Consider the following 16,777-nt stretch of genomic DNA (forward strand, 5'->3'; position numbering starts at 1 on the left):
ATATAGGTGCATAACTGATTCCAAGACTATTTTCAAAGAGTAGATATCAGTGGCTTGCTGTCATACTGCAGAATGTGTCTTTCTTGGGTCCAGCACTGTTCAGTATTTTCATTAACGACGTTGATATGTTTATGATTTGTTATAGTGATGCTTAAACTATTTATTTGCCTGAAATGTTGCAAATTAGTAATTGGTTTGTAGTTCATGACAAGATGGCAAGGTGCTGCTAATCAAACTGTTATGTAAGAGCACAGGCTATGAGACCTCGGTATGTTAGTCTGTATTAACAAGCACATCGTGTTGTCTCATCACTGTTTACTTTGGTTACACCCACTAGTTAAACAAGGTTGAAGTCAGACTGAAATTGAAGATGAGAACATGCATCTGAGAGGCCTTGTCCAATTTGACACTGGGCAGTTTGTAAAATAGATACTAGTTATCTTGTACATTGCACACTTAAAAATCGCATTTATTTCTAAAGATCAGAAAGATTTAAGATTTTATAAGAGTTTAGAATATTTTGTACATACATAAAGGATGGACATTTTTAGTGAAGTGCAGTAAATATGGTTGAAATTACAGTAGTTGTGAAAATCCAGTTTTGAGAAGATTCTTCTTAGGATATGCTTGTAGACAGCACCACAGCACAGAACTCTATGGAAATCTTTAACTGTAGGCCTTTACATGTCTATAAATATTTACATGGGTAACAAATATTTAGTATTGGGTTCTTTATCTAGCAGACAAAGATATGGCATGATCCAGTGGCAGGAACTTAAAGCTAGACAAATTCAGATGGGAAATAGGATGTGAATTTGTAATGATGAGAGTAATTAACTATTGAAACAATTTACAAACGGTCACAGTGGATTCTCCATCACTGGTAGTTTTAAAATTGAGATTGGAAGTTTTTTGAAAGATATGCTCTAGAAATTATTCTGGGGAAATCCTATATCCTGTATTATATGAGAAGTTAGACTAGATGATCACAATGTCCCCTTGTTGCCTTGAAATCTGTGGCTATGCGGTTGGTAGAGGATTTCTTCTTACCTTGGAATAGTTTGAATGTGTAGGCCCATGTACCCTCACAACAGCAAGGCAGTACATCTTCTGATTCATTTGCTTCTAACTGGTCAGAAATTTATTTTCTCTACTAGCAATGGAATGAGTTTGAATGCAAATAGTTTCTTTAATACAATGATAGTTAATGTTAATATTTTACATAAATATGTGTTTATACTGTGAAGAGTTTGTTGCATGGGCTGATATTTGACCAGTTGATATGCAAGTAGTTAAAGGCCCCCTTATTACCATTTTATTAGATTTAGTTGTCTCTCTGATCTCCTGTTGTGTATACAGTCAATATCCTTTCCAGATGAGGAGGCCATTAGTACTACTGGAGAATGATTTAGCCTTCTCCATTTGCAGATCCATCTCCTGGTCAGCTGAACCAAAGACCAATATGATCTTTCCCCCATGCTGAGAATCCCCCTGGAGCAAAGAATTCTCATCTAAATACTCAGAGTTGTAGGCTCTGGAGAGCCCTAAGTTCACTACTCCTGAAAGTAAAACTGTCTTCCTTTTTTTCCCATCAACACAGATTACTTTGGTATAATCCTTTTTGTCAGGGTTTTAGGCCCCACCTTCTTTCCATTCTTAATGCTGTGTCACAATATTCCAGCTTGATTTTTAAATTGCTGTTGAAGCTTGGGGATAATTTTACTGATGTAGAATCCATTAAGGAAGGAATGTTTTCAGATTGTAATCTTCCTGCAACACATGCTTTTTATAAAGCCTGCCCATGTTAAACCACCAATGAAAGAAAAGTGTCTTAATCATCTTTCAGATCTGACTATCATTTGGTCATCATGCATGTTACCAATGTGTGTCTCTATTGTTTCACATTGCATCTTCTATTGCTACCAGCCTCTCTGTAGTAATAAAATTTGTGACCTAAAATATTAGTGTGATGTACAAAAAGAGAAATTATAAGACAAAGTAGGTTCTAAACATTTAAACCAAGATTTTAGAAAATGTGGGGAGGGTCCTAAGGTTAAGGATCTAAAACCATATTTTAGGCACTTAAATAAGATCTTCAAAAATACTGAGTGCTAGCAATTCCCAGGGACGTCACTGACTTCGAGAGGAACTGCTGTGGAATCAGGCCACTCAGTTAGGAACTTAAATAAAGATTTAGAAGTTTAACTTCTAACTCCATTTTTTTAATCTTGACTTTGCACAAAATCAAGGATCCTCCCTAATGGCACAATTGTTACAAGAATTGTAAGAGAGAATCTTCACATGCAAAGCAGCAGCTGTTCTCTTAAACTCTTGTATTTCCTGACTTTCATTTTATTGTACAATTTTGATGTTGCATTAAGCTTTTATTATAATTAATAATTGCTCTTTTGACATTTGATCTTTTCCCTACCATAGGATAAAATTGCTTGCTTTGGGAAGGGAAGAGAAGCTATTGAAACCTTGAGTGTAGATGAACTAGTTATATGTCAAGCAAAGGGACTTTTTCATAGCAATTTAGAAGAATCTAATCGAGACTTAGAATCCTGAAGATGACTGAACGCAACTGTAATCTTCTGAGCTGCAGGCGGGAGCCCCACTCTAGGTGGAGCAGCTGACTTGCAGTGTTGCTGTGTGTGCAGTTAGTGGATTTATGGTTATATAAATGTCCTTAAAGCTGTAGCATGAGCTTTATTTTTTTTTTTTTTTAAACCGTGATCTCAACTTCAAGTTCTCACTTTGTCTTGGAGTTAGAAAATAGCTTTTGGTGAAGGTGTGTGTATGTGTCTCTCTACACACATTAAAAGATATTGGAGATACAAGTTGGGTGAGGTAATATCTTTTATTGAACCAACTTCTGTTGGTGAGAGAGAGAAGCTTTCTCATCGACAGAAATTGGTCCAATGGAAGATCTCCTCCCCTGCCTTGTCTGTCTGATATCTTTGACTGACACAGCTACAACTACACTGCTTTTATTAAAGGATAAACAGATAGCTCAATCTGTTTTTAGAGTGAGGAGGCCTCTTCAATGTAAATAAGCTTGGAAAACCCATTTTACACCATTTTTTAACCCCTGCACCCATTGCCTAGGAACATTTTTTTTCCCTTCTTCGCATCTCCTATTTATTCTCTGGTTGGAATTTTAAATCTTGGCTTCCCAGGTAGGACTAGACAGAACCCAAGCCTGGCTACATGTAGATCAAAGTAGAAGGCATGCCTTTAGGATAGTGGTTCTCAACCTATTGTGGGCCGCATACGCAGTTCTCTGTGTTACGTGGGCCACATCCACTCAATATATATACTACCAATATGTCTCTGAGTATATCACATGGGCTGCAGCTGTGTGCTGATTTGGGACACAAGTGGCCTGCGGGTTGAGAACCACTGCTCTAGAATAAAGCCTTTCCCTAGGAAGAATACCTGTAAATAAATGTAACAATCACACCACCTATAGTGTGGGGAAGTAGAGGGAGAAATACCAGTTACTCTGGATTCTAGGCCTTTTCATAATTATGTGGCACTTAGATAACAAAGCAGCAGCTGACCATCTGAATTCAAGTGTGGGAGTAACCAAGGTCAAGGGTTGCTCAGTAATGAACTTGTAGGTGTCTTGTCTGGCTATGATTCTTGCATATTCTAGGTGACTATTTTGTGAGGTTGGAAGTTTGATGACGGTGAGAAGAGGATGATGTAGGTCATGAGAGGAAAACAGATGAAAGGGTGGGGAAGATGGAAGAGTAGAGAGGAAGGAATGAAGATGTGAGAAGTCCTATGGGTGACGCAAGGAAATGTAGGTAGGAAAAGAGAGTGGTGATATGTATAGTGTGCAGGAATCAATGAGGCTGCATAGCATATGAGGGTATCTGGGTCAGAGGATGGCAAGAAGTCTGATATGGACACTAGGATACGGAGTCCAGATGATATCACAGACTACTGGCTCTGCTTCAGGCAAGTGTGGGTCAAGGGAGAGAGCTTGGAGGGGCCAGTTCTTTCTTTCAGCCACTTAACCAATTAGTTATATTAAGATTTTGGTGAGTATATAGAATCCACCGTGATAGGACTTAGTTCAGATGCTGAGCTCCATTTGTGTAGGGCATGTGATTCTGATGACTTGTGTGAGAAATGACAGTAATTGTTGCTCAAGGCCTATAGCCAGAGATGCTGGAAACTTCAGTTAGAGATTACAACATGAAAGCAGCACAATCAAGCTACTTACATGTGTACTTTAGGAACACACAAATATTGGGTCACACACAGGTGATCTAGTCCGTTGTCTTGTATTGACCATAGTGGAGGATATTACCTCAGAGGAGATACAAGAAACCCCATGCTGCATAATTATAGAATAACCTGTTCATTGGAGGAGTTGCTTCTTGATTCCTGGCAGTTAGAGGTTGATTTATGCTCCTGAAGCAGGAGGGTTTATATCCCTTGTAAATAGTCCTAGATTCTAAGGCCAGAAGGAACTATTACAATCGTTTAATCTGACCTGTGTAACATGGGCCATAAGAACTTCCCCAAAATAATTCCTAGAACAGATCTTTTAGAAAAACATCCAATCTTGATTTAAAAATTGTCAGTGATGGAGAATGCATCATAACCCTTGGTAAATTGTTCCAGTGGTTAATTACTCTCATGGCTAGCTTCACGTTCCAGCCATTGGATTGTGTGGGTTTTTTATTTATATATATAAAAAAATAAAAGAGCCCTTTATCAAATACTTTTTCCCCGTGTAGATACTTATAGATTGTAATCAAGTCACCTCTTAACATTTGCTTTGTTAGACTCAAAGAGCTCAATCTATTTAGCTTATCACTATAAGGCATGTTTTCTAATCCTTTAATCATTCTCATGGCTGTTCTCTGTACCTTCCCGAATTTATCAATATCCTTCTTGAATTGTGGGCACCAGAACGGGACACAATATTCCAGCAACAGTCACACCAGTGCCAAATATAACCACTCTACTCCTACTTGAGATTCCCTTGTTTATGCATCCAAGGGTCGCATTAGCTCTGTTGACCACAGCATCACACTGGTAGCTGATGATAGCTGATTATCCTCTGAGACCCCCAGCTCTTTTTCAGGGTCTCTATCCCAAGATAGTCTCCCAATCTGTAAGTATAACCCATGTTCTTTGTTCCTAGATGTATACATCTACATTAAGTTGTATTAAAATGCATATTTTTTGTTTGCGCCCAGCATACCAAGTGATTCAGATTACTCTGTCAGTGGCCTGTCCTCTTCATTATTTACCACTTTCTCTATTATCACTTTCTCTATTATCTATCTATCGGTGATGATTTTATATATTTTTTTTAGGTCACTTGTAAAGATGTTAATTGTTGTAGAGTCAAGAACCAATCCTTGCAGAGCTCCACTAGATACAGGCTCACGCAATGATGATCCCCATTTATAGTTACATTTTGAGACCTATCAGTTAGCCAATTTTTAATCCATTTCATATTTACTATGTTAATTTTGTATCATTCTAGTTTTTAATTAAAAAGTCATGCAGTACCAGGTCAAATGCCCTGCAGAAATCTAAGTATACTACATCAACACTGTTACCTTTATCAATCAAACTTGTATTATCGTCAATAAAAGATACCAGGTTACTGTGACAGGATCTCTTTTCCATAAATCCATGTTGATTTGCATTAATAACATTTATCCTTCTTTTGTTCTTTATTAATCAAGTCCCTTATCAGCCACTCCATTATCTTGCCCTGGATCAATGTCAGGCTGATAGGCCTGTAGTTACCCAGGTCATCCCATTTACCCTTTTTAAAAATTGACACAACATTAGCTTTCTTCCAGTTTTCTGGAACTTCCGCAGTGCTCCAAGACTTATGAAAATCAACATGAATGATCCAGCAATCTCTTCAGCCAGTGCTTTTAAAACTCTTGGATGTGAGTTATCTGGACCTGCTGATTTTAAAATATCTAACTGTGATGTTGGCCTCTAGGGGAGCCACACTGAGATTACTCAATTTAGGATAAGCTGTAAAGAATGGGGCAGGCATACCCCCAAATACTGATCACGGTTTCTAAAAATTAATTTACCAAGAAAGCAACAACCAGCTTCTAATTACCTTACTGGTTATCCAGAAGCCAAAAACACAGTTCCCTTAAAGCCATCCAGCCCTCTGGCTTCCATCCAGACAGCCCAGTCAAATATGATGCAGATTACTGAAAATCTTTGTCCATCATATATTAAAAAAAAATTCTACAAATCTCAAAGGAATGGGTACATTATCAATCAGGTCAATGAATATTTCAGATCTCAGCCAAATACATGCTTATAGCTAATACTTATTAACTAAACTAATATTTATTTTAAAAAAGGAAAGAGAATATTGGTTAAAAGATCATTGTACATACAGATGAGAATGAATCCATAGGTCAGTTTCATGGCAGAGATGATAAATTGAGTTGCAAAAGTTCTATCAGGATAAGTTTCTCAGGTTACTGTCCAATAGATAGTCAATATGTAGCGTCTGTATATTTCTTCCATGAGAGATAGACTTGCGACCCAAACCTCTCCCGTTAAAGGTTTAAGGAGTCCTAAGATAAACAGGATCAGATCCAAAGCTTTGCTTATAGTCCTCAAGCGGGCTATGACAGTCATTTGAGGCAGACATCACAGCAAGTAATCCTTGGGTCAAAAATAGGTAATTACTTGTGTCTTTGAAGTAAAATTTATTTTCTAGTCGTACATCGGTAATTAGGTACATTAGCATAAGGTAATCACTATTAAAAGATATCTATTACTCACACTTCAAAGAGAAATAACACAATGCTATTGTTATATTCAAATTCCCTCTAACTGTTAATATCTTCTTTTGGTCCCTAAACAGAATATAGTAATAGACAGGAAAAGTAGTTTATTATCTACCTGCTAATAAAATCATATTGGGAAACTTATAAGAGATAAACACAGAAAAATAACTTCTAACAATGCACTTCAAACACTTGGTTCTATTAACATGGCTGGGCTAATTATCTACAAGGAATGGCTCTAAGTACCGTATCAAAACTTTCTTAACATGTCCTTAAAGCTTGATTTTGGGTTATTTAAGCCTGTTTGTTCTTTCTGACCTAGTGTCACACTAACATTAGTAGCTTCTGTTTAACATCTTCCTGAGATTCTAGTGGAATGGAAAGAGTAGTCTAATCATATGGTGATTTCGCATCATCCCGCCCTCCTCCCTCCAAATACAGAACAGGAATATTTATTGAACACTTCTATCTCTTCTGCATTATTATTGATAATTCTACCATTTTCATCTAGTAAGGGACCAATACCATTGTTAGGATTCTTTTGTTCCTAGTATGTTTAAAAAACTTCCTTATTGTCGTCAACTCTGCTGGCCATAGTTGTCTCCTGGTACCCTTGGCTTCCCTTACCAATCTTCTACAGTTCTTATCTTCTGATTTGCATTCATTACTATCTACTTCCCCTTTCTTCCATTTGTTATATATATATATTTTATTATTATTATTATTTTTTACAGCTGCCATCACTTCCACTTTTAAACCAGGGGTTGGTTTTTTAAACAGCGCAACCTTCTTCCTCAGTTGTGGGATTGGGGCTTTTTGGGCATCTAGTAAGGGGTTCTTAAATGATTCCCAGTTATTTACATTTTTCAGATTAAATTCTTCCTCCCAGCTGATTTGGCTCATAATTGTTTTCAGCTTTGTGAAACTGGCTCTTTTGAAGCACCGAGTAGATATATTATAGCTGTACTTTATTCTGTTTGCACATTATAAATGTGATCAAATCACGATCACTTGTACCTAAACTATCATTAACTTTTAGTTCTGTGATCAGTTCCTCTTTATCTGTTAGGACAAGATCTAATATAGAATTTCCTTATGTTAGTTGCAATGCTTTTTCAGTTTGTCATCTATAATGTTTAGAAATTCCAAGGATGTTTTATTACTGGCAGCATTAGACCTGCAGCATATGTCACTCAAATTGAAGTTCTCCAGGATTACACAGCGTTTTTTTCCCTACACATTATAGGTAGGTATATAAGGAAGTAATCAGTCTATTCCCTAGTAGCCCATCATGTGCTTTATCTGTTAGGACATTGATCCATAAGCATTCAAGATTGTTTTCTTCCAAGTTATTAGTGACTTGGAATTAGGTAATGGCATTTTTGGCAGAGTGCCACTTTCCCCCCTCATTAGCCTGCTCAGTCCTCCATAAATAGCTCATAATCATTGATTTTAACATTCCAGTAGTATGAATCATCCCACCAGGGTTTCAGTAATACCAAGTAGATCAACTTCATTTCTTCTCTTTGTGTCCTTTGGTTCCTTGATTGCTTTTGTTCTCAACATCTTGATTTTGTGCTAGCTGAATGGTCATATCTTTCCTCATTTTACCCTTCATTTTTACTATTAGGCTTTGGCTACACTAGCACTTTTGTTGATCTGAGGGTTGTGGGAAAAAAACACCCCCCCGACTGACATAAGTTTCACCAGCAAAAGCACCCACATGGGCTGTGCTATGTCAGCAGAAGTCACTCTCCTGCCGACAAAGCTACTGCCGTTCACTGAGGTGGTTTAATTATGCCAGCAGGAGAGCTTTCTACCATGGGCATAGAATAGCTACATGGGAGACCTTACAGCGGTGCAGCTGTGGTGGTACAGCTGTGCCACTGTAAGGTCTGTAGTGTAGACATAGCCTTAGTTTAATTCTGACTGTTAAGCCTGACTATTCTAGCTAGCCTGTCCCCAAGGAGATTTGTCCCTCTTCTACTGAGATGGAGGCCATCTGAATTATACAGCCCCATCTCCCCATAGAAGATGAACCAATGTTCCACAAAACTGAAGCCCTCCATACCCATGGGACTTTTTAATTCTATATAATTGTTGGTGTTCTTATTATCTGTATGTATGTCTAATTGCTAAGCTCTTGGTCTCAGTGACGTATTATGGCAGTGAGTTCCAAAGACTTGTGTATTGTGTAGGTTTTTTTAAAAGTGCTCCCTCTTATCAGTTTAAAAACGTTTTCCCTTTTGGTTTCATGCTCCCTTGTATTGAGTGAGGGTGAATATTTTACCTGCTCTACCTTATATATATCATCTATAACACATACCATGATGATGTCCCCATTAGTCAATTTAATTTTTATTGGGTAAATTTATAGCTTGCTCATTCATCAGATCATTGCTCTTGGGTTTTATAAATATAGAACAACTTATCTAAATGTATACATTTAATAAATATTTTATAAACATGCTATTTTTTATACCTATCTATAATATATCATTAACTGAATAGAATTTTTAATGGAAAAAAAATCTTACATATGAGCTTGGCTCACAGAGATAATTAAGGCTAGACTTTATCAAATATTACCAGGTCTCTACTTGGCTAAACTACAGTTCATTAACAATGCAGTTATTATGTAATGTGTAGTAATGGACATATCCTGAGCAATTTTACAGTCTATGATGTTAAAAATAAATGATCAGATATTTTGTATGAAATATTAATCCTTCACTTAATTCCTTTTTGAAGATTGTATATATTTTTCCATCATACATAATCACTTGTTCTCATCTTCATTATGGACAGCTGTTTGTCATTTTTTGTAGTCAAGGTTGTCTAGTTTTCCATTAAACCCAAAGTAGACATACAGCTTCACCAGAACACAATCAATCTGCCTGAAATTTCACTTGCATAATCTTCTGCCTCATGAGACTTAAAAAAAAAAAAAAAAAAAAAAAAAAAGCTGAGGTGTAATTAGGCAAGGTGTTCATCACATAGTAGTTTGAATAATCAGAACTTTACACTTATGCATAAGTTTCCAAACGCACATTACTGTGTGTGACTTTCTTGGAAAATTTATCTGAAAAACAGCAGACCTCTCACACACCAGCTGGAAGGAGAGTATGCTTGGATTTTTATCAGGGTTGCTGACCTTGCACCCTAGTTGGAGGCTCCATAATCCATATCATGTTAGACTATAAGCAGTTCGGGGCTGTTACTGTTGGTTTTTGTGTGGGTGTAGAACGCCTCCTACAATGGGGTCCTTATCCCAGATTGAGGCCTCCAGGCACTACAGATAATAAAGAAAAATAATCATCTGACTAATCGGTGTCTTGCTACTCAATCATAGCCCTTCCTCTGTGCCCTCATTCCCCTCCCTTAGCCTCTTGCCTACTGCAAGAAGGAGAGGTATATGCTGTTTTAGACCTTTGTCAGGGCCTGGGTGATTATGGGGAAAGGTGTCTGCTAATCTGTTCTCTTCTCCATCCTCCATTTTTTGCATGGTCCTACCCTACAAATAGCTCCAGTGCCTATCTGTTCTGCAGTTTATAGCATTCCCCAGCAGAATAATGAAATATACTTGATTCTTGAATTTCTTGCAGCCTGCAAAGTGCTGAATACCGTTCATGAAACTGACCAGTTTGGTTAACTTCTCCATTCTTTAATTAACTGCCCTTTAATTAACTGCCCTCTCTTCTGGTGCCACAGCTGCCTCTGGTATGTGAAAGGTGTAATTGCAGCACTGGAGCTGTCTGCTGACTTGGGAGAGCAACACCGCTTTGGTCACATACATTCACATCTGGAACACTTTCTTTTAAAATGAAAACTTAAATTTTGGAAGTAATGATTCAGGTTTCCTTAGCCCTGTAACTGGGAATGTTTCCTAATTTCTCTCCAAGTGGAATTCTCAAGCTTTGGTCGCTATCCCACAGAACACTACAGGCCATACTGTAAATATTTAATCCAAGCATTAATTATAGACTGGTGATCTGAACCTTCTGTGTCTACATGGATAATAGACCACATCTTACATATTGCTCCCTTAATGTAGTCCACAAGCAACCTTTCCTCAGTCTACTACCATCCTTCACCCCATGATGTCCCCTGGTACCTGAAACAGGCTGGAAATAGGGGTTGCAGGTATCTCACCCTAAAGCAAAAGATTAAACTACTGTATTGTAATTTATAGATGCAGTTGAAGGCCTTTGGTTTTTCGTTGTTGTTTTTTCCCCCTTATGTTCCTACTGTACTCCTGGAGTAAAGTAAAAATTCTGCACATGTTTTTAAATTCTGCATATTTTATTTGTCAAACTAACAATATAATCATGCCATTTTCAGTTATTTTGGTAATTTATTTCCAAATACATATCATCAAGTATGTCTGTAACAATACAGATTCAGGAAATGTTTTCTGATGAATAGATTCCTTACTAGGCATATTAATACAGAACTCCAAGTAATAATTCTATTTAAACTACAATACAGAAACATTTCCCGCACCCCTCAAAAACAGTGCAAACAATTGGGGGAGTCAGGGGTAACAGAGGAGCTGATAGACAGGGAAATAATTGCTGGGAAGGAGCCTGGAGTGAATCTGGAGGGTTGTTGAGTGTGGGTGAGAGAAGTGTGGAATATTTTTGGGAGAGGGGTGAGGGATTGTTAGGGTTTGTTAGGGTGATCAGGAGCCTCCCCCATGAAGACCTGGCTGACTCCTAGCTTCTCCCATTCAGTCAAGCACATCTGCTCCGTCCCTGTGTGTCCCTGTACTCACATTCAGCCACCCTCCTCTCCCTGTCCCTATGTGTACCTGCCCTCCTCCCCCTGTCTCATTCAGCCCCTGTCTCAATGCTCTCATCCCACTAGCACCTGTGTCTCCACCCCATCTGCCCCACTAGGCCTTCTGAACCCTAGTTTTTGTGGCCCCCCAGTAGCTCCATGTGCCCTGTGCTGTCCACATCTCCCCCCACATCCTGTGCTTCCTCACCTGGCTTCTGCCCCCTCCCTCTCCGCAGCTGGCTGTCCAGGCCCTTTAATTAACTGCCCTCTCTTCTGGTGCCACAGCTGCCTCTGGTAGGTGAAAGGTGTAATTGCAGCATCTCTCCAGCAGAATGTATTTTCTGTGGGGCAAGAGGGGGAGATCTTCAGGGGACATGAATTCTGCATGTGTGCAGTGATGCAGAATTCCCCTGGGAGTACCACTAGTAGGGTTTTCCCACCAGTCTTTGAGGTTAAGTGTGAACAAAGGAAATCAGTTCATGTTAGTTTTGGTACTTTAATGGGGCATTTCTAGCATTTGTTGTTCTGGTTCTTTGAAGTATCAGAGCAACGTTCTGGCTTCTTGACTTTCAAGAATTGCTTTTTAACCTCAGCTGATTTTTTTTAACTTTTAAATGTTTGGATCTTTTATTAGTGATCTATAGTGATCTGATGTTTCAGTCACTGTGAACTTTAACTCTGATTTTAGTTCTTTTTGTCTCTGCACTCTCTCTCTTAATGGAGGAGGAAAACTAGTGAGATTAAAGGGACTGTCTTGGCAGTGACAAGTCCCTAATATTTAAATCTGGGACATCTGATTCTTCTAAAATGTCGGGGGTTTTTTTGTTTTTTTTTTAAAATTGGCTTTGACTGATGTAGATATAGCTGAACACAACAGTCTATTGGGCATGTAATCCATTGAGTTTTCTTGGATGCTTTTTTTTAACAGGATGAAACAGGTGCCTATTTAATAGACAGAGACCCAACCTACTTTGGGCCAGTGCTGAACTATCTCAGACATGGAAAACTCGTTATTAACAAGGACCTAGCAGAGGAAGGTAGGACTTAAACCAATTCCCTTGTTTATTTTCCTCTTTCTCAGTATTGTAATTGCTGTGAAAACCACAAAAGAGAAGTTGGCTTGCCTGAGGAAGGAAGATCGTATTAAATCAATGTCCATTTTCATCTTTGCATTACATTGCAGACCGATCTCTACAGCATACTACCCTGCTTCAGGCAGACTTGAGTAGCTTAAGGCTGGTTAATGCTGTGCACAGACCTGAGTTTGATTCTTGACCTTGCTCCCTGAACTGGAAATACTATTAGGAGGCACACATTCAGCCATGGTAGTCAGGTGCCTGGTATCATTTAAGAATGACATTCTTACCTCTTTCATACAGTACAGATGATCTTGGAAGAAAGACCTTTCCGGTATTCTTAATGGTAGCTGTGAAATGATGTGTAAACCAAGAACAAACAAGGGAGGGCTGGGATCTTCTGAGATTCAGATTACATCCGTTAGGGGGCACTCTTTCTGAATCCACTCCTTCACCGGCCTTGATTCATATCCACTTTCACTCTGATGGAAGAAGCCTGGACATAGCTCTCCACTGGTGCGTACACCGGATATTGGTGCATTTTGCTACCTTGAGTAAGCGCCTGCTGACCTGGAAGTTTGGGATTTAAATTGTGACCTGTTGCCATGGAGCACATTGCTGAGCTACTTGATCCTGTGGTTGACTAAAAATTCACTGTTTTAAAAAAATCAAGTATATTTGCTTAGTTTCCAGTTTCATGAATCTGTCCTTCCACCATGGGGACCAGTGGATACTAAACCACCAGGAATTCCATCCAACAGATACTCTAAATCAACTCTGACCCCTTTGAAAACATTCTCTACTAATCACAGAAACTAGAAATTAGAAAATCTGTATCATCTGTCTATCCCTGAGAGGGGTCCATTGCAGAATTGTTTTGTCTCTCTTCTAGTGATTTGTCCAATCATGTCTTAAGTATCCTAAACAATGGGATTCCTGCCACCTCCTTTGAAAGACTATTCTACTTTTCATCCCATTACTTTTAATTAATTTATGATAGTACTTGCATTTATCAGGGATTAAGTCCTTCACCGTTGGGCAATACTAGACTTCCCTGTTAATTTTCTGGTATCATCCAGGTTGATCATTTGTGTGTATTGATTAAATCTTGTGTTGTTGAAATGAAAATAAGAGATGGGAGGACTGGGAGATGATACAAAGGAAACTAGAGAGGTTAGAAACGTGAGTAGGGACTAATCACATTTAAATGTGGGAAAATATTGTGAAACATGCTCAATATGAGGGAGAAAGCAGGGAATGCTGAAAGTGCGAGTGGGCAGCACTCTGTCCATAAGACTGCAATGTGGTGTTGGCAACCAAGGAAAAAAGCCTCTGAGCAACTTTGGGACATGAGACAATCTCTAACTAATGGGGATTAGGAAGAAGCTTTCCCTGTGGCCTGGTTATTCCATAGCTGCCTTCTGCAGGGTTTTTTGGACCTTTCTCTGAAGCAACTGGGACTGGTCACTGGATTTAGATGAACCCAGGTCTGCTCTGGAATGACATTTATTGTGTTTCTGTTTTTAAACTTTTAAACTCTATTAAACTTTTTTTTTTTTTTTAATTGGGCCATTTCTAAAAATGTGTGCATCCCTTTAAAAAACATTTGTATTTTGAGTCTAAAGCAAGTTCCCTGAAATGGCCCTGTAGAGGTTTTTCTGGCTTTGATTCTAGGACAGTTCTTCAGGATAAATTAAACCGTGAATTACATGAGTGAAGGAGGTCAGAAGCATTCACCTTGTTCAAGCAGCTGCTCATGAGGCAAACTCTTTCCCGTTGCAGTGAAGGAGATCCTCCCAGAAACTAACTGGAAGTCCTTGGCCTTCAATCTTTGTTTACACTGTCTTTTCAAGCATAATTGTTTCTTCTCGTACCAGGTGTACTGGAAGAAGCTGAATTCTACAACATCACGTCACTAATAAAATTGGTAAAGGACAAAATAAGAGAGCGAGACAGCAAAATCTCACAGGTGAGGTCCTTTCCTAATGCACCTTCCTGATTCTGACATAGGAGGTGGGGCTGGTTCTTGTTAATGTCAGTCATTTATCACACCTCTGCTGACGTTGGGTGGGTGCCTTTTTCACTCACCGTTTCCCTAACAAGATTTGGGACTGTGGCTGTCTGATACTGCCTTCAGCCCACTGACTAAGGACAGAAAATGGATGGTTAGTGCCCTGCAGTACTTGGTGGCTCCATGAGGCCAGAGAGCATGACCGAATGTTTCCAAACTCTTGTTCATTAGAATGCTTTCAGATTTTGAATCATTGAGAAGCTTGACTGGATATCGGTGTGAGAGAAACCTGCTTGTAATGGTCTTTAAACTCTGTGGGGATAGTATAGAAAATACAGAGAGCTGACACAGCAGATTCTCTCTGATTTTGAATTTAAACCCTCTTCATATGAGGTGATAGGAAACCCCCTAACTATGGGATAATTGCTGTTTAAATTCTTATCCTGGGTAGAGCTGGGTAAGCACAATGACCAGAGCATTCTCATCTCATCTAAAATAATCTGCTTTCCATTAAAGGAAGAAGCCATTATTATGAGGGCTGGGGCCAGTTTTATTCAACATCTTCATTAATGATCTGGAGGATGGGGTATTGCACCCTCAGCAAGTTTGCAGATGACACTAAGCTAGGGGGAGTGGTAGATACCCTGGAAGATAGGGATAGGAAACAGAGTGACCTAGACAAATTGGAGGATTGGGCCAAAAGAAATCTGATGAGGTTCAACAAGGACAAGTGCAGAGTTCTGCACTTAGGACGGAAGAATCCCATGCACAGCTACAGACTGGGGACCGACAAGCTAGGCAGCAGTTCCACAGAAAAGGACCTGGGGGTTTCAGTGGATAAGAAACTGAATGAGTCAACAGTGTGCCCTGATTGCCAAGAAGGTTAATAACATATTGGGCTGCATTAGTAGGAGCATTGCCAGAAGATCAAGGGAAGTGATTATTCCCCTCTATTCAGCATTGATGAGGCCGCTTTTGGAGTATTGTGTCCAGTTTTGGGCCCCCCAGTACAAAAAGAATGTGGACAAGTTGCAGTGAGGGAGGTCTAGCTGGATATTAGGAAAAAGTTTTTCACTAGGAGCTGCGACTTGACAAAGCCCTGGCTGGGATGATTTAGCTGAGATTAGTCCTGCTCTGAGCAGTGGGTTGGACTACATGACCTCCTGAGGTCCTTTCCAACTCAAATCTTCTATGATTCTATGAACCATATCCTAATAGCTTCCCCAGAGAAGCAACTACATTTTAAAGTGTTTAGACTGTCATTGAGCCAGAAGTGGATTAAAGGTTGAAACATAACTGATAAACCTCTGTATGACTGGCGCAGTCTGTTTTTTGTAAGCATGATGCTAAATACATTGCCACTGGCCAAATCTTTCTACTCCCTGTCAGTTATTTCCTTAAGTCACTCCTGTTAGAGTATGAACAGTTTCCCTTCTAATCCTTTCTTGTAGGCTATTCATTGTATCCTCTAGCTCCTGTCATATGCTTCCTGTAGTCAGTTTACCTTAGCGCTGTGCACCTTCAGGAAGGGAAAGGATTCTAGTCTTTCTCAAATCAATCTGAATGTTTCTTCATAAAAATGAGCCTGCAATAAATGTGACAGAGAAATACTTATAAGTGGGAAAATTATATGCAGGATCTGCTGTTAGTGTGATCTCTCCCTGGAGCTGGTATTATGATATGGCCTGATAGCTTGGTTTCCAGGGACTTCATGTGATCTGCTGTTACAGCCAGATCTCCTTAGGGCTGGTCACAGAGTGGCAGGATTATTCTGTTGACCTACTGTGTTAGCTGGAACCCTTCAGGAAAATGCTGATAGATTCCTACTGATTCGCTGCAGTAGATGAGGCCCTGCCCTGTATATAAAGGAAGTGAAAGGGAATCTCTTGGCAGAGAGGGTCTAGGATCTGGTCTGAACATTCCTTAGAGTGAAAGCCGAGGTGCAGATCGCCCTGGGGAGGAACCGTGGCCTGGATTATATTTTTTGTTTTTAAAAAAGTTAAATTTAGGAAAAGGGTAGACAGTATATCTGGACTGTTTGGAGGACTGTGCGAAAGCCAGCTTCTCACAGCCTGGTATTATGATTTTCCTAGAATTAGAACCAGATTTCC

At 39.2% G+C, this 16,777-nt stretch overlaps 1 protein-coding gene across 4 annotated transcripts in view; it reads left to right on the plus strand.

The window, feature by feature from the left end:
• KCTD5 (potassium channel tetramerization domain containing 5) overlaps positions 1 to 16,777 on the plus strand; it is a 43,908-nt gene that overhangs the window by 2,334 nt on the left and 24,797 nt on the right. For all 4 annotated transcript variants that reach the window (XM_067534097.1, XM_067534096.1, XM_067534098.1 and 1 more), the window contains exons 2-3: positions 12,508 to 12,616; positions 14,533 to 14,624. In XM_067534097.1, coding sequence (XP_067390198.1) covers positions 12,508 to 12,616; positions 14,533 to 14,624 — 201 coding nt within the window. The remainder of the gene's footprint in view (positions 1 to 12,507; positions 12,617 to 14,532; positions 14,625 to 16,777) is intronic.

This window comes from Emydura macquarii, unplaced genomic scaffold (genome assembly GCF_026122565.2).
Source record: "Emydura macquarii macquarii isolate MOO-44397 ecotype Brisbane River unplaced genomic scaffold, CSIRO-AGI_Emac_v2 contig_3390, whole genome shotgun sequence".
Taxonomy (NCBI): Eukaryota; Metazoa; Chordata; order Testudines; family Chelidae; genus Emydura; species Emydura macquarii.